Raw genomic sequence first — 27,505 nt, 5'->3', positions numbered from 1 at the left:
TCTGTGCACAGAGCTAGGGGCACACCATGCCCTACATCAAGCACCAAAATGATTCCGAACTCAGGATAAAAGGTATTTAGTCGGCATAGGCATACATCTTTGGTTTTTGAAAGAGTAAATTTAACCGTCCTCTACTTTCCCAGCGAACACACAAATGGAAATGTCAACATTTCTTCGATATTATTAATGTTATGGTTTTGTGTACGTTCATGCTGGGCTTGTTTCGATTGCTGCATGCAGTAGGAATAAGCAACTGGTGATTTTGTGATGGGGGTCTTCAACACAGCCATTTGCTACGCTGTCTTGACAATAAGACCGCTACGGCTATCTTTGCAGGCACCAAAGGTATAGGCTACCTCTATATGTTTTTTATTTACATGAGACAATGTTGTACGTTACTTCAGAGAGGGGAGAGAGAGACAATTCCCACAATGCGTTATCCACAGCTCTCCATTGCCCGTTACCAAGTAAGCTTTTTGAATGCCAACAGTTATTTTGAATAATTACCAATAGTGTCCATCCAGTGTAATGAAATTAAACAAGAAAAGAAGTGTTTGTTTTGCTTTCGCTGGAATATTAATGCACTGAAATCCCACCATGATTTGAAGAAAGTTGCTGGTTGCTGAAAAAGTGACCCCAAAAAGGTTTAGCTTATTGAATATTCAGTGGTTTAACTCGCTGAATATTCAGTTATATTCAATTATCGTATGACCTGACACAACCGGGTGGACTACACACAAACCTCAGTCTGTTATTGAATGCTGTTCAAACTTACTGCCATATGTTTATGCGAAATGTATATCTGTTACAATCTACTGTTAATAATAATTAATATGCAACTGGTGTTTCAATGCTGATGTATGCGGGCCTTTTCCCATATCATTATCAAATGGTCTGCTATTGAAGTCGGTTTACTGGTGGCGATATCGCATCTATATCACGTAAATTATAAGGTAGTTTTTTGATATCGTTGTAGTATAAGGAATGAATGTTTGTATCCGTTGGAAGAAAATGACTGGTTCTGAATGGTAGTCCACACGATGTCACGTCTGAGTCTAGCACCAATGGTGTTAGGTTGATGTACCGGCATATTATCGGTTAAAGGAAAACACTCAACAAGGCCAGATGTATGATATCGCTGATTAGGTAAGTCAATGGCGGGTGTGTGTTTTTTGTGTGTGTTATAACTTAATATAACATTAAACATTGTATTGAAACAATTATTTGAGGTGTTTTTTTTTTCAGAAAATGCGGAACACATGTTTCGAAGGCACTAAACACTAATGGTAATTACTCAAAATATTTGTTGGACTAAAAACTTACTTGGAAACAATGGAGAGCTGTTGGTAGTATAAAACATTGTGAGAAATGGCTCCCTTTGAAGTAACGTAGTTTTCGAGAAAAAAGTAATTTTCCTCAAACATGATTTTGAGACTTCAGATTTATAATATGAGGTCTCGAAATCAAGCATCTGAAAGCACACAACTTCGTGCGACATTATATCTCACAACTTTGACGACCAATTGTGTTCAATAATTTTCAAAGGTTATTTATTTTGTGCATTTTATTATGTTGAGATACACCAAGTTTTTTTTTAGCTTGGTGATACTTTATTTTTTTATATATTTTTTTCAATCTTCAGACAAAAAGTACAACAAACAGATTGAACTGTCAAGGGTATACAAAATCTTATTCTGAGGTCTCGAAATCGAATTCGTGGAAAATTACTTCTTTCTCGAAAACTACGTTACTTCAGAGGGAGCCGTTTCTCACAATGTTTTATACTGTCAACAGCTCTGCATTGATCGTTAACAAGAAAGTTTTTATGCTAACAATTATTTTGAATTATTATCGATAGTGTCCACTGCCTCCAAAACATATTTGACAATACAAAACCGAACACTTGGGTAAACAAAAAAATGAACAACTAAAAATAACGTATACAATTCTAACCCAGACTGATGATAAGCCGTCTGGATTTTATGATTACACAAACACACATTTAAATTTTTGCCGAGATTACAGTAGACAGTTATGATAATTAGTACTTGTTTGAAAGATGGACGATTTTATGACCGTCACACCTTATTGATCGTCAAACTAAGCAAAGTAACACAAAATGGAAAACAATTCTCCTTAAAATTCTGCAACTCGGGGTGTTTTGACGGACATAATTTTTGACGACTCGGTAAATGACACACCTAAGTACATCACACAGACCATGGCTGACAGCGCACATTGTTTAAGTGTCCTCGTGTTACATAAATACCATGGAAGTATTTCTACCTCTACAGGGTGTTTAAAATAAAGTATACATTTAAAAATAATGTATCCCAAATTGATTTTTTTTTTCAAGTTTCCATATAATCTGGCACTAAGTATTGGCATAGAGGATTGGTGAATCAAGGTCATAACTTTTAAATTCCTACCAAATCGATCCTCAACTGTTCCGCATGAGTGAGCACTAGCTTATTACTTTTGTCAGATTTTGATTGGCTTGGACACAAAAAATGAAAGGATTTTACCAGAATTAAACACCGTAGTAGAAGGTGAGGCATATGTGTTTGTTGCTCACAAATTTTCTAAGAAATCGGATGAATCCTCAGTCCTCCATGAGTCTACCAAGTTCGGACGCAGACCAAATTGAAATCATCATGAGAAATGCAATATTGGATGTTTGCAGCAGATCGACCAGTTCTAGGTCGCACAGATCGTTTCTTTGTCAGATTCCGACTTGTCTTGTACTTCATAACATTTTTTGTAAAGTGTTAATCGTCACTTCAGAGGGAGCTGTTTCTCACAATGTTATACTATCAACCTCTCCCCATTACTTGTAATCAAGAAAGGTTTTATGATGATAATTATTTTGAGTAATTACCAATAGTGTCCACTGCCTTTAAAACCCTTGCACTTTTGTGCGCAAGTCAATTAAAATCTATCAAAAGTAATTAGGTAGTGTTCACTCATGCGGAACAGTTGAGGATTGATTTGGTAGAAATTAAAAGCTATATGACCTTGGTCCATCAATACTTAGTGCCAAATTGTTGTAAACTTATATTAAAAAAATCTAATTGGGATATATTTTTCTAAATGTAAACATTTTTGCAACACCCTGTTTATACAATAGTAATCAGGTGTACACAACAAAGCATGTGAAGTTTTTAGCGTAAAAATTACACAGCTTATTGAGCAATGGGTATGTGTGCTCTCCACCAATAGGATCAGCGAAACTGAATGCAGCCAGGAGTGAGTTTTGGCGACCCCAACCAAAAACTGTTTCTGACGTCATAACCAATACGGTAACCGAGCTCACAACTCTGTTATCGTTCCGTCTGAACAGCAGAACCAACGACCAACAACCGAAACAGTTTTTGGTTGGGGGGTCGCCAAAACGCACTCCAGTCTCGCTGTTCCTATTGATGAAGAGCACGTTACGTGTAGGTGTTCAAACAAGTATTGACAATTTACAACAAATTTTGATAGTTTTTTCAAAATTATTACCCTTTTAACTAGTTTTTATTATTTTGTTATTCAAGAGTAGTGACTCAGTCTTCGATGTGCGTTTAAAACCATGTGGCCCATAAAGGACCTCGCCATCGGCTAGGTCCTTTCGCACGGCCACGACAGCCGTCGTGTTAGACCTTGTTAAACGGCTGTTAGACCTTGCTGTCTACTCTGATATTCCCTTAATAATAATAAAAATACCCCAACCAGCTGTTTGACTATCAAGAGGGATGGTCTAAACATGAATAATTCATTACAAACCCTACCATATATACGGTCTCAATTTTTATTATTTTTTGGGGTATCTATAAAAATAATGTGACATCAGTCATTTTTAGAAAATGTTAACACTTTGTTTGCAGTGTTCGTTTGCAACTTAACCAATCTTCAATAAAGTATCATCAATCATCCTAATTGGGAGGTCTCGAAATCAAATTCGTGGAAAGTTACTTCTTTCTCGAAAACTACCCTACTTCAGAGGGAGCCGTCTCTCACAATGTTTTATACCATCAACCTCTCCCCATTACTCATAAAAAAGGAAGGTTTTATGCTAATAATTGGTTTGAGTTATTACCAATAGTGTCCTATTTAAGGCACTGGACACCTTTGGTAATATTGTCAAAGACCAGTCTTCTCAATTGGTGTATCTCAACATATGCATAAAATAACAAACCTTGGAATCAATTGGTCCTCTAAGTTGCGAGAAAATAATGAGTAAAAAACACCCTTGTCGCACACTAAAGAATTGTGTGCTTTCAGATGCTTGACCCTTCCCTTGGACGAATGTGCGGGAATGATTATTTTGGACACGACGCTTCAATCTTGTCCCAAGCGTCCTATATGTATCATTATAGGATTCATACAATAACAAATTGAAGTGTCAATGGTCGCGGCAATAAGTGTTTGGCAAAATAAAGTTTAACATGTCTCCTGACGATGACTACAGCAAGTTAGTCGAAACGTTGAGACCAACCCAAGAACTAGCTCCGCGGTAGTACAGTTAATTACGATCCTATAAGCTAAAGTAGTAGTCCCAGCCTATTTCTATTCAATCCACCCAGGTAATAGTTAATCATCACCGATTCAAGGCAACGTGTTCCTTTAAATTACAATGATATATATTATGTGTGTATTACACAATAACGAATAGGTAACGTGTATGGTTTACTGTTTGACTAAAATGCAGCAATACACTTGTTTCCACTCAAAGGATACCGTTATTTGGGCGGTCTACAATATCATTCAGCATCATTTAATAGCCTAATATGAAAGTAATCACCTACAGCTATACTCAAATCGAGCAGCACTAAACATAGACTTCATTTCAAATGGCCCCACTATAAATGTTTGAGGAATATACGGGTACGATTTAATAACAGCGATTTGTTACATATAAACCATGTGGTATGGTATTCAAGTGATTGTGTTCTTGTGTATAATTATAATTATAATTTAATGCTTCGATTCAGTTCTATTCAAACTAACTTTTATTTCATGAAAACAGTACAAACAATAAATAGTTAATAGCCGGACGTTTCGACCCGCGCAAAATCTGTCTCAGATAGCAAAAATAACAACCCACATGAACATCACAGTTTCTTATACATCTGTATAAATTGTGAAGTTTGATTGGTCGGGAACAAATCATGTGAAGCGCAACAAAAACGTATGTTATATGGCTCGACGGGCCGGGTATAACATGAAAAGTGATGTCACACCGGTGTACATCACCTTGATCGTTCCCAGCGTTGGTCGATTTTCAGTGCTGTGTACGAAACAACCGCGGGTTCGAGGGAATTGTTCCTTGTTCGTCTGCTTATTAAACGATGAATAGTCCGTCGTAATAATGTTTGAAGATGGCAACAGAACTTCGAGAAGAGCAATAACAATTTTACCAAGGTATAACAAAACAATTGTTGCACGTTGTGACTGGGGTCCATGAGTTTTGTACCTCGGTGGTAAATGGCAACCTCAGCTTCGCCCGTTTCCCCCCTCGGGTGTACAAAACGACATGGACCCCGTCACAGCGTGCAAAATGTATAAGCAGTCAAATGGAAATGCATGACTAGAGATAGAGAGGGTGGCAGAATTCACACAGAAAAGCAAAAACTTAATACTTAAATCGGTGATTTTTTGTTCCTTTTTTTTCAAATAGTTATATTTTGATTTGCAGACCTTTTGGTTATAAAAATTGTGTATAATTTGTCTCCTCGACCACATTAATTTTCGTTTTTGTGAGTTTTTTTCACCGTAGCGACTATTTTCGAAAATATTGTTTTTTGAGAGAGGATGTTTGTGTGTGCATAGTTATAAGTAAAAGAACATGGACACTATTAAACTGGATCGAGATATGTATTTAGAAAAAGCGTTATAACTGACAGTAAAATGTCTAGAGGAAATTTGGTAATTACTCTTATAATTGATGGCAATACCAGCTTTTAGTTAGAAGCTTTCGATAGCATAAAGCATTTTGAGATACATTTCACTTCGATGTAATGTGGTTTTAGAAAAATATATTAGTGGTTGATATGTTCAGTTGAATCCGATAAGCGTTACTCTCACACATTGTCTATTAAAAAACAAGCTATTTACATTATTCCATTTCATCATGCCCGCTGGTGAATATTGGCAACGCTAATTTGTGTCTGTTTTGTTGTTTTGTGGGATTTAAAGAATATGCATGGTGAGGTATCAATGTTTGCTTTTCGGTAACACCATGTGATTTTGTGAATTATTTTGTTATTACTGGGAAGATTATATTCGATTGACACTAATTAAAGACAGTGGACACTATGGGTAATTGTCAAAGACCAGTCTTCTCACTTAACATATACATAAAATAACCTCGCACAGGTAGTAAACAAGCTGGTCAGCTCTTTTTAGTCTCGCGAATGTGAACAATTTCGTCCGCGGCAGTAGAATATTGAAACGACAATTTCTCAATAGAACATAATCTATCACAGCAGATACACATTGTGTTACCGCAAACCAAATAGCACTGCTATTAAGTATTTTTGAAGCTTTGTACGGTGTGGATAAAATAGGAAGAACCTATAAATAAACAGTAGGCCTAAACTTGCGGGGTACACTGTTTGTGTAAATCTCTTTTGTGGGAGTGTTGGCTCTTAGAACAGCCAGTGTTACGACATTTCGAACAGTATACAACTCGTATTCATCACTACTGTTGATTATGGTTTATTATTTTATTTCATTGCATTTGGTTTTCCACTCTTTTCTAGATGGTCCACTTCGGAACGCTAAAGACAAAAAGCACCGTATTAATTTTTTTTGGAACGCCACCAATAAAAAGAGCTTTTGTGACATTTTGAGAGAATAAACTCTCCACTGATTCTGTGCTGAGTCGATTCAACAAACATTTGTTTGGAATCATATAGAGGGATCGACTATGGCCAGTGAATCTACGGGGACGGGGACAGAGACGAGGTTGAGAAAAGACGAGACACATCCACTTAAAGGTGACCGGCATTTTACTTTTATTTTTACTTTGTTATAAATATTAATGTCTAATTTTGAAGTTACTTTGTTGGGCATAAACAAGTGTCAAATCGAAAATGAGTTGCTTATTTATTTATTTATGTTTTGATTATTTAGGTTTTTTCTTTACTTATATGAATGTATTTATTTGTCAGTTGTGTATTCTGGAAAACTCTGTCAGTGGCTCACGCCTTTTCACAGGTACCAGTGTCATTTTACAGACAATCATTAGAATAGAACAATAAAAAGTTTATGAGAAATTACAAAAATAATACAGAGAATATTAGGATAAAATTCATTAGTCATTGAGGCAACTTTCATTTTGATAAAAATATAACCCAAGTGACGACGAGCCACATATTTTTGGCCAGCCCGACAAGACAAAAATAGAGACAACATTTTTGGTTGAGGACAGTGTACACGTTTGGTTTATCACTTGCTGAACCTAACATTTTATGCATAAAGCTACAAATCTAAGATTTTGTCATCGAAGTTGCAAGAAAATAACGAAAGAAAAAAATTCCTTGTTGTACAAATTTGTGTGAGATGCATGCCTGAGAAATGCTTCAGGCCTGAGTTTTTTGTTTTTTTTTAGATTCAAATATTATTTTAGTGAGTGAGAAATTACCTCTTTCTCAAACACCACGTTACTTCAGATGGAGTCGTTTCTCACAATGGTTGTACTATCAACAGCTCCCCAAGTCGTTTTAATGCTTATACATATTTTGACTAGTTGCCAAACGTGTCCAGAGTGAACAACAAACGGTTAAAAACAATATACCGTACATTAAGAAGCTCTTGTACTGCCATTAAAGTTCGCTAGAGTTGGCGGCAAAATGTTGTGTCACATAAAGGTTAGTGAATGCATTGAATTCACGACCAGCACATTTATATTTCCATTAATTTAATTTGAAAATTAAGGGAGGTGCTATACATAAGTATACAAATATTGAGTGGCTCAGAGTGGAATGGGAGGTATATTATCTTAAGGTAAAATTTGGACTGTTCCTATAATAGCTCCAAATAGTTTTCGCACAAAAACTTACTTGGAAACAAGCAATGTAGAGTTGTTGATAGTAACATATATTATGAGAAGTGGATCCCTTGAAGGAACGTAGTTTTTGACAAGGAGGTTATTTCTCACTCAAATATTAAAGGAACACGTTGCCTTGGATTGGTCGAGTTGCTCTTGAAAAGCGTTCTGTAACAGTTTGTTGTGAAATGTATATGGGTAGTAAGATGTTGTAAAAGTAGAGTACAATGATCCACACAAACATGCCTCGAAATTGCGTGGTTTTCCTTTTACCTCGTCGACTAACACGTAGGCCATTTATGGGGGTCAAAATTTTGACTCCCATAAATGGCCGACCGTGTAAGTTGGTACAGTAGAAGGAAAGCCATACAATTTCGAGGCAAACTTGTGTGGACCATTGTATTCTACTTTTAAAACATCAATATGCATTTTATTAAAAACGGTTACAAACGCTTTTGTTTTGACCAACTCGACCGATCCAAGGCGACGTGTTCCTTTAACAGATTTCAAACCATGAGCCTTTTTTTGGTCATCTGAAAGCACACACAAATTTGTAGGTTTTTTTTTCGTTTATCAATCTCTTTGACCAATTGAGTCCAAATGTTCACATTTATGCATATTTTGGGATACATACTGTTAGTGAGAACACTGGTCTTTGGCACCAATAACCGTGTCTTTAAAAAACCTGCACAATTTTGGAAGAAAACAAACGTTTGTAGGCCAAAGTGAATAACCTACACCGTGGCACAGGGCAGTCTGGCAAAGGGTGTTTCCAAACTTTTTCCCCATACTTTAAAATCTTCACATCTTGTATCAGAATGCAAACCCGAAAATCCTGTAACGAATTCCTAAGATTCCTAAGGACACAGTGAACATAATAGGAGGTCGATACAACATGCCACATACCTAGCAGAACCCCCCCCCCCCCCCCCCTGCCCTCCCGCAATGTGTTTCATTGTGTTTTGGGGAGTCTCGGGAATTTTTGAAAGGGTTTTCTGTTTGTGCACGAGGAGAAGTGGGCGTTGAGTAAATGAAACACTGGGGGGGGGGGGCTCCTCTGCCATACACAAAGTTATGGGTACCAGTCACATAATGCAAACATCGTTATGTTTTGGCTGGTAACTCATTTTTTTAAAATACCAGCTCGACCTCTGGATGCCGATTCCTGACATGCAATCTGTGGTGTACAATAAAGGTTATTCTTGAATATGTACACTACTCTTTCCACATCACACTGAACATTGGCAAAACCTTCCACTACAGGGTGTCTCAAATAAAAGGTAATCCTACTTTAAAGGGTTTTTATGGCCAGACTATATGTTTACCAGCAGAAAGCATGGCATCATCTTAAAGCTGAAACCTTGAGCTTTTCAATGATACATTTGGTTACATTCAAGGGTCACGCATCAGCGAGCACCATTGTCTTGAAAATGTGGTGCAAAAATGCAGTTGGTTCACTTTTAAACCCTTGTTATTCTGGCCTTCAGACTGAGTCTGCAAACCTCAGGTTGTCACAATGGTTCAGCTAACGGAAGAACAGATAATCTTTGTGGTCAAGAAAGGGTATGAAATCAGAAGTTTGCAGGCTACACGGGATGCCTTTGGAGAAGCATTCCCAGACCGAGAACCACCAGCAATGAAAACAATCTGGGCCAATGTGAGAAAGTATGAAGCACACGGAAACAGCTTCAACTGCAACAAAGGAAGTTCGGGAAAGCCAAGGACAGCGAGATCTCAGGAAAACATTGATACCCTATGACAGCAATGATTGACCACCCACGGGAGACAAGTGCAAGACGGAATGAGCCACACCACTTTTAATCGGATCACTCATCTGGACCTTCCACTTCCATCTGTTCCACATCTTCACATCCGTCATGAACTTCTGCTTCCTGATCTTGCAAGAAGACATACTTTCTGTGAGTGGCTTCTTGAGCGGTGTGAGAGAGATCCCAGCAAACTTCTGGTTTCATACCTTTTCTTGACCACTCTGCTGTTATTAGCTGAACCGTTTGTGACAACCTGAGGTTTACAGACTCAGTCTGAAGGCCAAAATGACATGGGTTCAAAAGTGAACCAACTGCATTTTTGCACCACAACTTCAAGACAATGGTGCTCACTGATGCGTGACACTTGAATGTAACCAAATGTATCATTGGAAAGCACAAGGTTTCAGCTTTAAGATGATGCCACGCTTTCTGCTGGTAAACATATAGTCTGGCCATAAAAACCCTTCAAAGTAGGATTACCTTTTTTTTGAGACACCCTGTATACTTTATCCGCCTCAAAAACAACAGACTGCATTACGTTTTAATTATCATGCATAAAAACTATAGAAGGTTTGAAACATCAATGGTGTGCTCAATTTCGCGTTCACTGCTAATAACACATAAAAATGCATGTCACCTCCAGAAATCAGCGGGACAAAAGCAGATGGCTCGCCCGTTGATGCAGAGCAACCCACGGGTGTATTTGATTACGGGACACGCTCAGTGCCCGAGACCGAGCCTGGCAGAGTGGACCCGTCGGATGATAACGATGACTATACAGTGAACGATGCCATCGATTCCATTGGTGTTGGGTTCCTACAGATCGCTATTCTACTCACATCTTTTCTAGCTATGGTGAGTCATTTATAAATGTATTAAATATTATGAACCACAAGAGAAACTGAAAGGGTAAATTTTAAATGAGTTGGGGTTGAACTTAGACAAAAAGGGCTAGATGGCTCATTTGATGGAGCGCTGGCACGTTTAATCCGTATGTCGTTCGAGTCCCACTCTCCAAATCATGTACAGTAGAATGTGTTCCATTATTATGATACAACAATGATGTAAAAATTAGTGAGAAAGTGGTGACAGAACACGAACAGTTTTCCCACACGATTGTCGATAGTGGATATAACGTTCATTTTCTCTCCACTGACGGAGGCTTTCACTGCTGAATGATGTAGTTCACTTGATACACAAGTCACTTTGTAGGCCTATCCAAAGTACCATACCCAGGTCACTACTCACTTCGTACCCAAGTCATTTTATACCTAGGTCTCTTCGAACTTCACATTGTATGGTAAAAACTAAGACAGAATGTATAACTGCATTTGGTAAAATTTCCGTATCCGACTGGCACTTTTCCATTCACATGAAATAAAATAGTATCTTATAGCTCCATGCTTATTTACTCGAATAAGATATTGCTTTTGGTAACAATGAGTGAAACAGTGGAAGTCAGATACAGTACTTATGCCTAAAAATGAATACGGCCCACGAACTGGCAGTTCGATTAATTTGATCGGCTATTTGATCCCCATACTTCTCTTTTTCTGTGCTCTTTTTGATGTCCAAACGTTCCTAAAACCCTAAACAAAATGTTTACTTACAGACTCTTCCCCTCTAGAACAAAAGTACTCCGATCGTTCTCTAAAGAATTCCTGGGATTCACAGAACACACTAAAAACACAAAGGGAGGTAGTACAGCTTGCTACAAAGTCGAATACCACTCATGATTAAAGGGTCTGGGTACTTTTTGTAATACAAAACATTATGTCCTCAGATTTACATTAAACTTACACCGTTTGAAGATTGGGAAGCTTACCTTTTTAGTCACTTAGGTGCTTTGGTTTTTGTTACGAAAATACTTTGAACATGCTGAAATAATTTTCGTATCATGAGACGAAAATTATTTTCGTGACCTGTTTTACTCATTTCTCACAAAACTACATCAGCACATTATCTTCAAACTGTGTGGGCTGAATATAAATCTGGACATTTTGTTTTGTGTCCAACAAAAAGTACCCAAACTCCTTGAAAACCACGATGGCGTGAAATATTAATTTGATTTCATTTGATTTTATTGGTTCATAGATTGCCGTCTTTGCACAGACTTTACTCTCAACTACAATTAATGAGATCTTGCGATGTACATTCAAATTAACAGACGAACAAGCCGCCTTAATCTCAACGGTAAGATATTATAATGACTATGATCAGTTCCATTGTTTTTAACCATTACTTAAAGGAACACGTTGCCTTGGAAGCACCTCTCGCAACAAGAATTGTTAAACAGTCATCTTTTACACAAATGTATTTTATTTTTCGGTTTCGTATATCAAAAGGTCTATTACTACAATTAGTTGTTTTTAAAGCTTATCTGTGAATAAACGATATTTTTTTTAAATTATATATATTGTGTATGTATGTATGTATGATCGTTGATAGATGCTGTTCGTAGGGGAGCTTCTTGGGGCGTATCCAATCAGTAAACTGGTCGATGTCTATGGAAGAAGACCGGTAAGTCTGATAACATACATTTACAGCAAAGACTATTACATTGCGTTTAAAGGAGCACGTTGCCTAGGACCGATCGAGTAGATCTTTTAAAAGCATTAATAACCGTTTGTTATAGAATGCAAATGTTTGGAAAGATGTTTTAAAAGTAGAATACCATGATCCACACAAACATGCCTCGAAATTGCATGGTTTTCCTTTTCCTTGTCGACTAACACGGTCGGCCAATTATGGGAGTCAAATTTTTGACTCCAATAAATGACCGACCGTGTTAGTTAGCAAAGAAAAAGGAAAACCGCACAATTTCGAGTCAAATTTGTGTGGATCATGGTATTCTACTTTTGAAACATATTATTTCCAACCATATGCATGTTATAACTAACGTTATAGCTAGGTTTTTCTGTGTTGTTTTAGATGTGATTTTTTTTCAGGGACAAGGGCAAATGATTAAGGTTGAAATCAAATCAAACACTCTTCTCGGAGCCAACATATCTTCCGAAGGGGGACTTTCACATAATACTCTTACCAGCAACAATTACGTGTAGAGAGTTTGACCTCACCATGCAAACGCCGAATTACATATAACTACAAACAGATACCGTAACCAGCAGATGAGTTCAATGTCCTGTGTATGTTAATACAGTGTCCAAAGCAAGTGGCTACGGCTACGGCTATACCATTTGGTAGCAGCGACAATAAGAAGGCACAGAACAATATTATAGCCACAGTCACCGGCCACACAAGCTTGTATTCGCCTGCAACCGTGGGGCAAATAGCCGCCACTGACGTCACGATTCCTTTGTCGCGCGGGTTTGTTTACCCCGCGTTTTCAGAAATTTGGCTTGGAGCATTCTGGAGAAAAAAACAATTTTTACCATGTGTTAATGTGAGGTAAGAGACTCGCTATATTTTTTTTATGTTTCCAATGGACTGCAGCTATTATATTAGAAAACTGTAATATCTGTATAATTTGAGATCATTCTTTATTGGCTGTTTAAGAAAAAGCTTCTTCACATTTTGTATTGTATCAGGAAAATAATGATAAGCTATATTATACTGTAACGAAATGAGTGTAGCATAAATAATGTTCTGGTTCAGGAAAGATTACTGAAAGAAAAAGCATCCTTGTTGCACAAAATGTGAGCAATTACCTCTGTCTCGAAAATTACTTTACTTCAGAGGGAATAATTCTTTCACAATGTTTATATATCAACAACTCTCCATTGCTCGTTACCAAGTAATTTAACTCAGTTTAAAAAGATATTTGAGAAATTACCAAAGTGCCTTTCTTTCAATCACAGGGGTTGATCATCATTACCACATTAATGTTCATCTACTCGGCCCTTATATCAGTCGCTCCCAACTACATCTGGGTGTTAATCCTGCGGCTTATTGCCGGGATGTGTGTGGTGGGTGTCCAGTCTTCATTCATACTCTACCTCGGTGAGATCACACCGTCTAGCTTCAGAGCTCTCTTCGTGCTTGGCCAAGTGGTAAGTATGATGGCTTTAAAGGAACATCACAAATATGTTTTGACGCCAATATTGGCGCCAATTTTAACGAGTTGCCCCAAGTCACAAACCCAGCGTGAATATTTATGGTGTTTTTTTTCAGCAATGGTCTGTTGCGCACAGCCCACCGTGCACACTTTTCAACGCCAGATCAGAGATCGGCGCGTCTAGGTGCCAGGTTGTGTACGCGAAAACGGGCAACCCAAGTTACTGTAAAAAAAAAATATCACGCCTGAGTGGGTTCATGACTTGGCCCAAGTCGTGAATATTGGCGGCGAAATTGGCGTCAATATATTTGCGATGTCCCTTTTAACAATCATAGGTAAGACTGCTCGACCTCTAACATTGATATCAATTAATGGGGAATATTATTTTTAATTTTAATTTCAAAAACAAATTTGTTTCCATGCTGTTTTGATCAGCGGAAGCTTGTAAAAAAAACCAGCCGAACATAAAAACAAACAAGCAAACAAACAAACAAAAAGACATGCATACACAATGGGACGAACTTATATAAATAATATAGATCAGAGGAAATACAATGAATTCGAAAAAATGGCAGATCAGTTCAAGCAGAAGCGATACCAAGTAAATAGTATGTTACTGGTATGTGAAACATAATGGGTGACTTTGGAACGCTAGTGGTAAAATAATATTATTTACGATAGTTCTGAGCATACGTTTGTTCATCACTCCTAAAAGTGATTTAAAAAACTTACTTGGTAAGAAGTGCAGCAACCCAACCTTTGAAAGTATAAAGCAATTTTAAGAACCATTTCATTGTAATGTTGTTATGGAAAAAGGTCTAAGTTTTTCCCTTAATTTGAATAAAAAGCGTTGCTGGCAAGTATCGTCTCATAGATTGCGTACTCTTCAAAATACAGATTATTCTTCCAAATTTGACATTGAGGAACGATAATGTCAACAACTTTTCTCACATTGTCTAATCCAATTACGGAATATTGCTGCTGCGTTGACACACGGAGCTTGTCCTTTCTCTATGGTGGTCCTTTCTGGCTTTCTCTATGGACATAACCGTTACGGATCTTCGGCGATATCTCAAAAACGCTATAAGCCATTTTGAGGTATGGCGGACGTGATAGGAGTGTACTGTTTGGTTTGGGTGTATATACACACACGTTTAACCAAACCTTATAGTGTTGTAGCAATGTGTCCGCCATGTCTCAAAAAGGCTTATATACCAACCTTGAAATACAATATGAGCCTATTTACATTTATTTAGGATTAAAAACAACCGACAGACCTACCAAGTCTCACGCATAAGCGTGAAACTCACGCATTCGGGCTCTGTCTCACGCTCACACGCACAGCAACAATTTCTCACGCATTGGGGCCAGACCGGGAAAAAATAAAAATTAACGACATGCATTGCCAGATCGCGCTCGCTTGTACAAAGAACGCAATCTACAATAATTGCACAATCTTCAGATTGCACGCAGTTTATCAGAATCATCATTTTTGTACAAACCTTGTAGGAAGGCACTAAATACTAAACTCCACAGCAGTTACCCGAGTGAGAATGACCTTATGACGTCATTTTGCATATGCTTGCATCTTTTAGACATGAAAATATTAACAACCAAGTCCTAGTGGTTAGTCCACTCTTATGTAACAACTCCCCAAACCTGCTGCTACAAATGTACTTGAATAAAGAGGTCTGAAGCAGTACTTGCATCTTTTAGACATGAAAATATTAACAACCAGGTCCTATAGTGGTTAGTCCACTTTTATGTAACAACTCCCCAAACCTGCTACTACAAATGTACTTGAATAAAGAGGTCTGAAGCAGTACTTGCATCTTTTAGACATGATATCATTAACAACCAGGTCCTAGTGGTTAGTCCACTCTTATGTAACAACTCCCCAAACCTGCTGCTACAAATGTACTTGAATAAAGAGGTCTGAAGCAGTGCTTGCATCTTTTAAACATGAAAATATAAACAACCAGGTCCCAGTGGTTTGACCACTCTTATGTAACAACTCCCCAAACCTGCTGCTACATGTACTTTAATATAGAGGTCTGAAGCAGTACTGATCTTTTAGACATGAAAATATTAACAACCAGGTCCTAGTGGTTAGTCCACTCTTATGTATCAACTCCCCAAAACTGCTGCTACAAATGTACTTGAATAAAGAGGTCTGAAGCAGTGCTTGCATCTTTTAAATATGAAAGTATAAACAAACAGGTCCCAGTGGTTAGTCCACTCTTATGTATCAACTCCCCAAACCTGCTGCTACAAATGTACTTGAATAAAGAGGTCTGAAGCAGGCAGTACTGATCTTTTAAACATGAAAATATAAACAAACAGGTCCCAGTGGTTAGTCCACTCATATGTAACAACTCCCCAAACCTGCTGCTACAAATGTACTTGAATAATGATGTCTGAAGCAGTACTTGCACCTTTTAGACATGAAATCATTAACAACCAGGTCCTAGTGGTTAGTCCACTCTTATGTAACAACTCCCCAAACCTGCTGCGTGGGGGATCGTCGCGAACCGTGCCGGAATGTTCCGAGAGCACACGAAAAGTTCCGAACCGCTGTAGAGGTTAGTTTTTAGTGCCTTCCAACTTCGTACAAACAGAGCGCAGATTTGCAGATTGCGCACGCTTTTGCTCTCCCAGCAGGTTCAGCAAATTCGTTAAATGCGCTCCACTAGCGAAGACACAACAGGCAGAAGAAGTGAGCGGAGGATTTTGGACATCATTTTTAGTCGATTTTCTTTTAGTTTGGAAGGAAATAATCGCACACAATCGTACCTCCACATTAACCATCAACATCTCATGACTGTGTACCTCATGTGAGTTTTAACTATTCTAAGAGGTTTTTGATGCATTTTGGAACACCTTTTTGTCCACAATTTAATTCAGATTTTTAAAAACTTTATTATAAAAACAAACAAAACTTGGGCGGCGATTTCGAAAGGCCTTCTAAAACTTGCAAATTTTTTTCCGAGGGGGGGGGGGAAGGGGGGGTTAAGTTTTGAAAAATCTCACGCATAGCTGGCCTCTGGACTTGGCATCTCTGAATCGAACGGTTTCGAAAATCAAATGTATGCGCTCCGTTCAAACACAGTAATACCAAGAAAGGCTACCAGCAAAAATACAATGTCACAACACGTGCTTAAGGTAACGGGTATGCTGTAATTTGTTTTAACAGGGATGAAAATACTCTAGGGCCTTCTTCCTGCTTTTAGCATAAAACTATTTTTTTGCCCTACATAAAATAAACCATTATTTGCAGGTACCGAATGTCAAGGGTGCTTAAGTTTTATTATTATCTAATGTATGCCTTGGTCCCATCAGGGCCCAATTTCATGGCTCTGCTTACCGCAGAATTCTGCGCTTACGATCACGATTCCCCGCTTACGTGCAAGCGCCGAATTTCTGCGCTAGCCTTGTGAGCCAAGAATGCCTAGTAATGGGGAGTACGCACGCGCAGAAGCCAAAATTCGCCGCTAACCCGTGAAATATACGCTTGCCGTAAGCACAGAATTCCCTGCTTCCGTAAGCGCCGATTCTGTGCTTACCGTAAGCAGAGCCATGAAATTGGGCCCGGCAGTGATATGTCAAAAGACCTTACCATTTGCGGGGAAGGGTGATAATTTATTGTATTGGAGTTGTATGTGCATTTCTCACTCACAGATGTGATTTCTCTCTCAAAATAAATATTAAAGACTTCTGGCCTGAAGCCTTTTATAAGGCTGAAATCACATATTTTGTGAACGGGGTGTTTTTCTTTCAACTGCAACTGAGTCAACATTTTCACAGGTATGTTAGGATACCAAGTGAGAATACTGATCTTTGACAATTTTAACAAAGTTATCCAGTGCCTTAAAACCAAATGTAGAAATGTAAAAAATTATCACAATGTTTCAAATTCTATCAATTCTATTTCATTTGTCTTTAACAATAATTATATTCTCTGACTCGCCTTTCCTCGGCAGCTTTTCTTCGGTATCGGCAGTGTTTACTTGGCTACGTTGGGCTACCTGGTTCTCCCGTACTATGGTTGGAGGATTCAGTGTATATGTACAGCTTTGCCGATCATACCAGTTATTTCTGTGGTCTGGGTACGTTTAACACGGTTCACATACCCCCCCCCCCCAACCCACCCCACCCAGACTGGGTGTGGTCAGGGGGGGCACACCCTCGACCAAGAGAATTTCTTTACAAATATTGTCATCATTAGTTTTATTTTAAGGGGTCTTGTTACCTTTGTAAGTCATCGATTTTGGTGTTGCCATGACATGAGTCCCTACTCACTGAAGATATTTGTAAAATTATTTACCTGTAGAAGTTTCAATTTCATTTGTCGTCATTTTTTTTAGGGGGGGTGGGGGTCACAGAGGCATTGTTTTCAGGAGAGTTGCGTGAATCTATTGTTCATGCTAAAATAATTTCCGTCTCACTGAAACAACAATGTTTTTCAAGAAACTGTTTTACTCATTTCTCAAAACCTAGAGCACCTCATCAGCAAGTAATATTGGAAGGGAAGCTTTTTACCATAAATTTCTTTAAACCGTGTAAATTTAACGTTAGTCCGTGAACATCCTTTGAAAATGTCAAACCAACTTATTTCATTTAGACGTTTCCGGAGTCACCGCGATACTTCGCCTTGACGGGCAGTATAAGGACGGCTGTTGACACGATCAAAAAGATTGCAGAAAGAAACCAAGTAGAGCTACCAGAGGGAAAGCTCATCCAGGCTACCCTCAATGATAAGGTGGGTGCATGGGTAGGGTGTGAGGATCAGTCGCTTAAAGACACTGGACACTATTGGTTATTGTCAAAGACCAGTCTTCTCATTTGGTGTATCTCAAAATATGCATAAAATAAAAAACCTGTGAAAATTTTAGCTCGATTGGTCGTCGGAGTTGCGAGATAACAATGAAAGAAAAACCCTTGTCACACGTAGTTGTGTGTTTTCAGCCAGATGATTGATTTCGAGACCTCAAGTTCTAAATCTGAGGTCTCGAAAATTACTTCTTTCTCGAAAACCAAATTACTTCAGAGGGAGCCGTTTCTCACAATGTTTTATACTATCGACCTCTTCCCATTACTCGTTACCAAGTGAGGTTTTATGCTAATAATTAATTTGAGTAATTATCAATATAGTGTCCACTGCCTTTAAAGGGAAGCCGGGAAGTGGGGGTATAACTCCCAAGGGGAGTATGCCTATAGGGGAAGTGAACCCACCCCAGCCTATTTAGACCAGGGTTTGGCCTTTAAACAATCGACAGCTCTCCATTACGGGTTACCAAGTAAGTTTGTATGCTAGCAATTATTTCGAGTAATTACCATGTGTGTCCAGTGCCTTTACCGTTACTTCTCTTGAACCATACAGTTGTATACATGGAAGCTTGAGCGGGCTCAAGAAAATGGGCTCAAGGAATGCTCTGAAAATTATGCCCGATGAACGTCACATAATAATGTCGTAAAATGCCTTGAGCTTATAATAATAACAACATAAATCTTATTTATTTAGCTCTTTTTAAAGGATTTGGGTACCTTTTTAAAATGTCCATAGATTTACATTAAACTTACAGTGTTTGAAGATAATGATAGTGGAAAGCTTCCCTTCAAATATTACTCACTGAGGTGCTGTAGTTTTTGGGAAATGAGTAAAACAATGTCATGAAAAAATGTTTTTTCCCAAAAACTACAGCACCTCAGCACGTAATATTTTCAGGGAAGCTTTCTACTATCATTATCTTCAAACTGTGTAAGTTTAGTGTAAATCTGTGGACATCGTGTTTTGTGTCCTACAAAAGCTGCATACACCCTTTAAAAATCGATACAAAGCTCTTAAGAAATACAAAAGCAACCAAACAAGAAGAAAGTATACAAACTACATGTTTTACAAATACTAACAATGCAATACTAGGATGTGCTTATGGACAATCTCGGTGGTCTAGTCATGAAGACACTGCTATGGCAAAGGTCTTGGGCTCGAATCCCACCCGTGAAATAATAATGCCTGTGATATTTGTTTTTTATAACACTCGGGTATGTACTGAGTAATATACAGTGTAAGGTTAACACAAAAACAAAATAATCTGGCTATTTAGCTTGTATTTTGAAGCCAGCCCCCCCCCCCCCCCCCCCCGCGGCGATGCCGAAGGGCATAGTGTTAACTCGAAAACGACTTGGCGTATCAACTCCAAACTTGGTTTGTGGATTAGTCATAGAATCCCCAGAAGCCTTTTATTTTGTGACCCAAAGACGGGTAAATATTAAGGTCACTATGGCTAAAACAATAAATCGAAAAGGACTTGGTGCAGCAACTCCAATCTCAGCGGGACATTTGTGTTGTCAACTCACCATTCTTGTTTTGTTTTTTTGTATTTACAGGAGCAGCGAAGTTCAGTCGTACAACTTTTGAGTCCAGCTTTGCGTCGTAAAACAATAATGCTTTGGGTTATATGGTAAGACACTTATTGTTGACACAAAGATTGTTCAATGCTTTTCTTCTCACATCATTTTAGATATAATCATGTATTTTTTTTTGTCAAAGTTGATCTAGAAAATTTAAAAGGACAGCAGAGTTCAGAGTTTCCATTAGGATAAACGGTTTCCATTTCAAAGTCCAAAGTTCAAATTCAAAGAATGTTTTCATCATGCAATTCAAATACATGAGTCCCTCTCCCATGTGTACTTAAAAAAATATTGTATATAGTGCTAAATGCAAAAGCCTCTATGAGCAACGCTTAACATAAGACAATTCGTCCTTCGGATGGGACGTAAAGCCGTTGGTCCGATGTGTTGTGTAACGCATGTAAAAGAACCCATTGCACTTATCGAAAAGAGAAGGGGTTCGCCCCGGTGTTCCTGGTCGTGGCTGCTTAATGCGCCGTAGCACCTTGTAAACCCTTATAAGGTGCTAAATAATTGGGTCTCAGAATTCATCACTGCAATAACCTATATCTTTCTGAAAGTTTGTATATACTCAGCGCCTTTAGTACCTTGTTTGGTAGATACGTGCGCTATATAAGACTTCGATATTATTATTATTATTACATAAAATATATAAAGCCTTGATAAATAAATGAACGATGTGCTGGAGGCAGGGTGCCCGCAAAAGTCTCACAGGGCTGTCTATCACATCCAAGGATGCTTAAAGACACTGGACACTTTGGGTAATTGCTCAAAATCATTTTTTTTTTAACAACTTACTGAGAACGAGCAATGGAGAGATGTTAGTATTTGGGACATTGTGGGAAACGGCTCCCTCTGAAGTAATGTCGTTTTCGAGAAAGAAGTTATTTCTCATTAAAATGTTTGAATTTGTTTTCGAGACCTCAGAATTTGATTTTAGTGGTCTCCCATCTAGGCATCTGAAAGCACTTCGTGTGACAAGGGTTTTTTTCTTCCTCCATTATTATCTCGCAACTTCGACGACCAATTGAGTTCAATCAAATGAGAAGACTGGTCCATGAAAATTACCAAAGGTGTCCCGTGTCATTAACCCGTTTTGATCAAGAGTCGCGTGCTTGAATTCACGAATCACAAAGGATCCACCTTAAGTCGAGTTGTCAATATCACCATGTGATTGGTAACGTGACGTCACACTTTGCTTGGCAATTCAGATTGATTCACTGCCTATAGCTCTTCGAGAAATCTTTCTATAGTCATCTTGACTCCAGAAAATTTTTACTGATCTGACTACGCTGGCATGTACAAAGATGTGGCGTTCACCATCTTGACTCTACTGGATCAACTATACCAAATAAAAATAGAATATCTGACATAAACGATTTCATTTTTAAATCTTTCCCTTGTCATCTTGACCCCACAAAAGATTGACCTCACTACGCTGGCATGAACATGCGTGGCTTTCAACCAAATCGATTCTGATTCAGTTCTATAGAAAAAAAATAGAAAAAAAGTAGAATTCTTGCAGAATTTGAATAATGATACAGGCACAAATATATTTCATTTTCTCGACTATTATAGGCTATTGTTGTTATCTGTGCAAGTAGAATTCTTGTAGAATTTGAATAATGATATACAGAAATATGTTTCATTTTTCTCGACCGTCAAAGTGTACCTTCTTTCTCTACAGGTTCTGTGTGTATTTCTGTTATCTTGGGATCGCTCTATCAAGCGGTCGACTGATCCGTATCACCTCGCCCCTCCCACCCACCGCCAATGACACCACCACGCTGGACTCCACTACTAATAGCAATGTCACACTGACCGTTCCCAAACGGATCGTTCCCAAACAGTCCACATCAAGCAAGGTGCAAGATATTGAACTACCTGACAGTGCGGTAAGCTCGTTTAATACTCTCACCTTTAAAGGCACTGGACACTATTGTTAATTGCTCAAAATAATTGTAAGCATAAAAACATACTTGGAAACGAGCAATGGTACGGAGCTCTAGGAGTGCCATCCCACATATTGACAGTAAAAAGAAAGGGGGAAAAAGGTGAGAATCGGCTCCCTCAGAAGTAACGGGTTTTTTTTTAACAGGCATTTTAATTTCTCACTCAAATAATAAAATACTTCTGCTGAAGTATTTATTAATTATGCATCCATCCGATGTGAAAGCACATCTGATGAATAATGCAAAAAGAGTGTCATACAAACCGTTAACTGCCGTGTAGCCAGGGATCACACCCAAATTACGAGACAACCTGGGAAGCGGCAGTCAGGGGATCACCTTAAGGGGATGCGACTTTTTGTTTCAGATATCAATATAAACCACAAGGGAAACTGGCTGGGTAAATTTTGAAATGATTTTTGGGGTCGAACAAATTTATTTATCACTAAACTATGTTTGAAAAATGTCAACCCACTGAGTCAATGGACTTACCATGATTATTGTTGTGATATTTATTATCAATAGTTGGATCCCCATCCACGGATGACGTCTCCATTCTGTAAGGAAGAAGACAAAGAACCAGTCGAGTGTGAAGTGGTGGTATCCAACGCTGAATACGTAGAGGCTGTCATTGCATCCGTGGGCGATTTCTTTGGTAGGCTCGACACTTGAATTGCACATAGATCAAGGCCCAATATCATAGAGCTGCTAAGCACAAAAATTTGCTTAGCATGAAATTTCTTCCTTAATAAAACCAGGATTCCGGCCAACCAAATTTCCACGTGATTTTCACGATAAGCAAACAACAGCTGAATACCAGTAACAAGCAATATCCAACAAATGGAAATTTGGTTGGCATCCTATTTTTATCAAGGAAGAAATTTCATGCTAAGCAAATTTGTGTGCTTAGCAGCTCTATGAAATTGAGCCTTATCGTAAATACTCGCACGCGTTTGGCATGGAATGAGGTGCATGCTGGTCTAGCTAGCGATCAAGTTTGATCAACGAGTCAGTTAACACCATTGTTTTTTTTTTCACCGAGTCAGCTAAAACACGAATGGATTTTTTTCTTCAACGAGTCAGTTATTACCATTGTTCTTTCATTTTGTTCAAAGCTGCCCCAGCGATTGTCGCACTTGTGTATGTCTTTGGCCGGAAGGGAGGAATGAGCATATCTCTACTTTTGGGAGCCTCGTTCATCCTGTGTATCATCGTATCACTGGGAGAGTAAGTTAATTACCATTATAGACAAAAGAGGTCCAAGAACCGACCCCTGTGGAACCTTTTTATATGTTTAAAGGGGGTTTAAAACTGGTGTTTCTAAATTTGTTTTTCTTTATGGTGTGTGTGACTGGGCAAACAGTATCTGGATTGTGAAAACTTGGCATTTTTTCTATGTTTAGGAAAGGCTAAAATGCAGCTCATTTGCGATCTGCGTTATTACAAATTATTACAATATCCCTAGACTTTCACTTATGCACAACAATTTTCTCTCTCAACCAAAGGAAGAATTCACTTCAATCGAACCCTCAATTAACCTCAGTTACATCAGGATATTTCGGCGTCAACTCAAGCGGACGCACACAAAAATGGCGTCCGCAATTTTTATAAAATTCAAATCCTAAAACCCCTTTTTTTTCTCCCTCAATTTGAAAGGATTCCACCGATTGCCTTTATCTTCGTTACCCGTGCCCTGACACTCGGGACGTATGGAGGGTTGTTCCTGTACACGTTAGAAGCTTACCCAACATCGACGAGATCCATGGCTCTGGCTACGGGGTTGTTCTTTGCGAAGATCGGGGGAGCTCTGACGCCATTCATTGCCGAAGTGAGTAACAAAGGTCGTGCTCTCTAAATGCAAAAGAGTGAAGAAGCACTCTTTGAAGAGCCATGGCATCAGGGACAACTCTTTTTCGAATGGTCTTCCACTCTTTTGGGTTGAAGTTTGCATTTTGGAGTGATTTTTCACTCTGTCCTTGACTGAAAGAGTGAAATGACCACCACTCTTTTTGAAAGAGCCATATGAGGGACAACTCGAAATGTAAAGAGTGGTGTTTTTCACTCATTAGAGAGTGGGTCAGGAGTGCGCATTGGCGACCCATCCAGAAACATTGGTCATCGGTTGAGCGTTTTCGCGTGATCGGTTGGGCGCGGTGGCGATGCTGTATACGGACAAAACGGTAACCGACTTGTTTACACTGTTGGGATTTGGTTGGGGTCGCCAAAACGCACTCCAGAACTGATCCGGATCCCGAGACTCATAGGGCCTGACTCATTTTAGGGTCAGATGACCAGTAGTCTGTGTAAAACTTACCCCGAAATTATGTCAAACTCACGCAGGAAATATGATTCGAAATTCAACTCATTATAGCCCCTTAAAGGTATAGATTTGGTAAGGATCAAACGCTGTTTAATTTGAGTCTAAAAACGTTAACTGAGGATGAAGTTCATATCTTGGAACCATTTGTGAAACAGTTCCCTCAGGAAAAATTTACCTGAAAACTAAAAATATTAATGTAACAGCTGATTTCGGTTGTTTCATTATTCTCTCGCAACTTCGATTGCCAATTATTGAGTTCAAAATTTGCACAGATTTGTTATGCTATGCATAATTGGGATACAGCACTTTGTTCTAATTACCAAAGGTGTCCAGTTCCCTCCTTTGAGACTTTAAAATAAAAGTACACAGTTTGAACTTTTAGATGTGGTTATTCACACAAGGTTGATGTCTTGTCAATAATACATTTTGTTGTTGTCCTGTCATTTCCAGAGTTTTATTAAGCAGTCACCAGTTGATGCCCTCCTCATTTATTTCTTCGTCTGCTTTACTGGATCCATTATGGTTTGCTTACTCCCCATGGAAACCATAGGCATGGATTTAAAGGTAAGTAACATCCGTTTCGGACAGGTGATCGAGCCAGAGGCGCGCCGAACCAAATAGATTAGGAACAACTCTGGGCCCAATTTCATAGAGCTGCTAAGCACAAAAATTTGCTTAGCATGAAATTTATTCCTTGTTAAAATCAGGATTTCCAACCAAATTTCCATTTGTTGCGTATTGCTTGTTACTGGTATTCAGCTTTTGTTTGATTATCCTGAAAATCGCGTGGAAATTTGGTTGGTAATCCTGTTTTTATCTGGGAAGAAATTTCATGTTAAGCAAATTTTTGTGCTTAGCAGCTCTTTGAAATTTGGCCCAGCAGGTCGACACAAATCAATTTTGGTTTCAGACAGGCAAACTTTACATAACATTTACATTGGGTCAGCTCATGACAAGATCGACGTCGGAAGCTATTGCACTCCAGAGTTTGCCTTTAACCGAAGCGATTTTTCAATTCCTGTCAATCATTGTAATTTGTTAAATATGACAAAATGTTATTAACACTTTTGCAATTGACGTGCTAAATTAACTCAATGCGTCGATGTGGTCAAGGCGATTCGCGTGATCGTCTCGTTATATAGTGAGACAGTGACCTCGTGTGTAATGATTTCATCCTTTGACCTTCAACCTGTGACCTTATTTACAGGATTCTTGATGACGATTCGGCAAGGGGTGATCACGGCGCTTGGGTTTCTTACGGCAGATGAAATAGATTAAATATATTTAAAAAATGAAATCTGGATATTAAGCTTAGTAGAACAAAACAAACAAAGAAAAAAGAAATAGAAAACTAAAGGATGAATCAACAACATTTTCTTAATTAGTTGAGCCAATAGGGTTAAGAATAAATGTATAAGATGCAAGCTCATATTGTGTTTAATTGGGGGTAGCCATTTGTTTCCATTCATAATAGACCTTTTTTCATAATGAGTAATGGAGAGCTGTTGATAGTATAAAACATTGTGATAAACGGCTCTTTCTCTCTCTCTCTCTCTCTCTCTGAAGTAACGTAGTTTTTAAGAAAGTGTTAATTTGTCACTCACATTAAAAAACTTTCGGACTGAAGCCTTTTTATGCATCTGAAAGCACACGAAATAATCTGTACACCAAGTGAGAACACTGGTCTTTGACAATCACCATAACAATGTATAAAGCTATAAATTTGAAGTCTATATTATTATAATCATGCCCTTCATAGGCTATACAAAACACTTTGAGTATATAGGAAAAGAGACCGGCGTCGGAAAAGTTGCTAAAAACAACTTAAATGTCTTAAGTGAGAAAGGTATATGTATAACTGAAATGAATCTAAAACTATATCAATTATTTTTTGTATGAATTTTATTGTGTGATTACTATAAGTAGCTTTTACTCTGGAGAAGGGCTTTAATTTACAGATAATTAAAAAAAAATTAATGCATATTCTTAAAACACTCCTGGGAGAATCGGGTGTTCTTTTCCCAAACGGCACATTTAAAAAAAACTTCCGTATCACAATTGACCGGGATTCCTATAGTCCCGCAATCAGGCAACCTGACCTATACTGTGGTCAGGATGACCCGGAATGTGATGGCTTCAAATTTGATTTCAATCGGATTCGACGTCATTTAATCCCATCTTGTTCCATTTCTTGTTATAGTTTGACACAAAAAAAAACACAATTACTCTCTAAATGCAAAAGACTGAAAAAGCACTCATTGAAGAGCCATATGAGGGACAACTTTTTTTCGAGTGGTCTTCCAGTTTTTATGATTGAAGTTCAACCTTTTGAGTGATTTTTCACTCTGTCCTGGAGTGAAACCCCTCTAAAAGAGTGAAATAACCACCACTCTTTCTAAAGACCCATATGGGGGACAACTCGAAACGTAAAAGAGTGGTGTTTTTCACTCTTTTATCATTCAGAGAGTAGACCATTGAAGCTTATCTGAATTTCAACTAAGGTACGATTTATTAGCAGTATAGGCCTAACCGCCCCCGTGGTGGTTTTTTTCCACAAGTGAATGCGGGTTAGTAAGAAATTGAAATGCAACTTACAATATGTACCGGGTAAAACAAACAATTCAACTTATAAAATCTTGGAGGATTAGTAAGAAACTGTAGGTCTAGTTTTTAAAAAGGCCTGTAATCAAATTTACTTTAAGAGTTTAAATAATCTTATATAGAGAAGGTTAATTTTAAGAAGCACTATATAGGTTTTGAAATATGATTTCAGTTTTATACTTGTATAAGCAAAATTAGTAGATATCTTTATTATAAATTAACCTAATAGTGAATAAAATTTACTAGACATAAACTGTATTACTGGTTGCATTTTGAGTTCCAGATTCGTAAAGTAAAAGCCAACCCACAGTGTCACAGGCCCTACATAAAGGGTGCTGGACTGTAAAGAAAGAAAAGAATTTAATTAAGACAAAAAATAATGAAAACAGGAAATCCCTTTCCCCACCA

The 27,505-nt window shown here is 38.2% G+C and overlaps 1 protein-coding gene across 1 annotated transcript; it reads left to right on the top strand.

Annotated features, from left to right (window-relative positions):
- The first annotated feature begins 277 nt into the window (after positions 1 to 277).
- LOC139938516 (putative transporter SVOPL) lies at positions 278 to 27,236 on the top strand. The gene is made up of 16 exons (XM_071934086.1): positions 278 to 467; positions 977 to 1,146; positions 6,744 to 6,980; positions 10,445 to 10,656; positions 11,896 to 11,994; positions 12,250 to 12,321; positions 13,620 to 13,811; positions 17,797 to 17,922; positions 18,438 to 18,575; positions 20,204 to 20,277; positions 21,915 to 22,122; positions 22,702 to 22,831; positions 23,292 to 23,403; positions 23,833 to 24,004; positions 24,947 to 25,060; positions 25,704 to 27,236. The coding sequence occupies exons 3-16, from the start codon at positions 6,911 to 6,913 to the stop codon at positions 25,710 to 25,712; spliced, it is 1,728 nt and encodes a 575-aa protein (XP_071790187.1). The 5' UTR covers positions 278 to 467; positions 977 to 1,146; positions 6,744 to 6,910; the 3' UTR covers positions 25,713 to 27,236.
- Positions 27,237 to 27,505: the final 269 nt, after the last annotated feature.

Source organism: Asterias amurensis, chromosome 6 (assembly GCF_032118995.1).
Source record: "Asterias amurensis chromosome 6, ASM3211899v1".
NCBI lineage: Eukaryota > Metazoa > Echinodermata > Asteroidea > Forcipulatida > Asteriidae > Asterias > Asterias amurensis.
The sequence above is the reverse complement of the archived record's forward strand: the minus strand, read 5'-3'. Positions and strand labels throughout refer to the sequence as shown.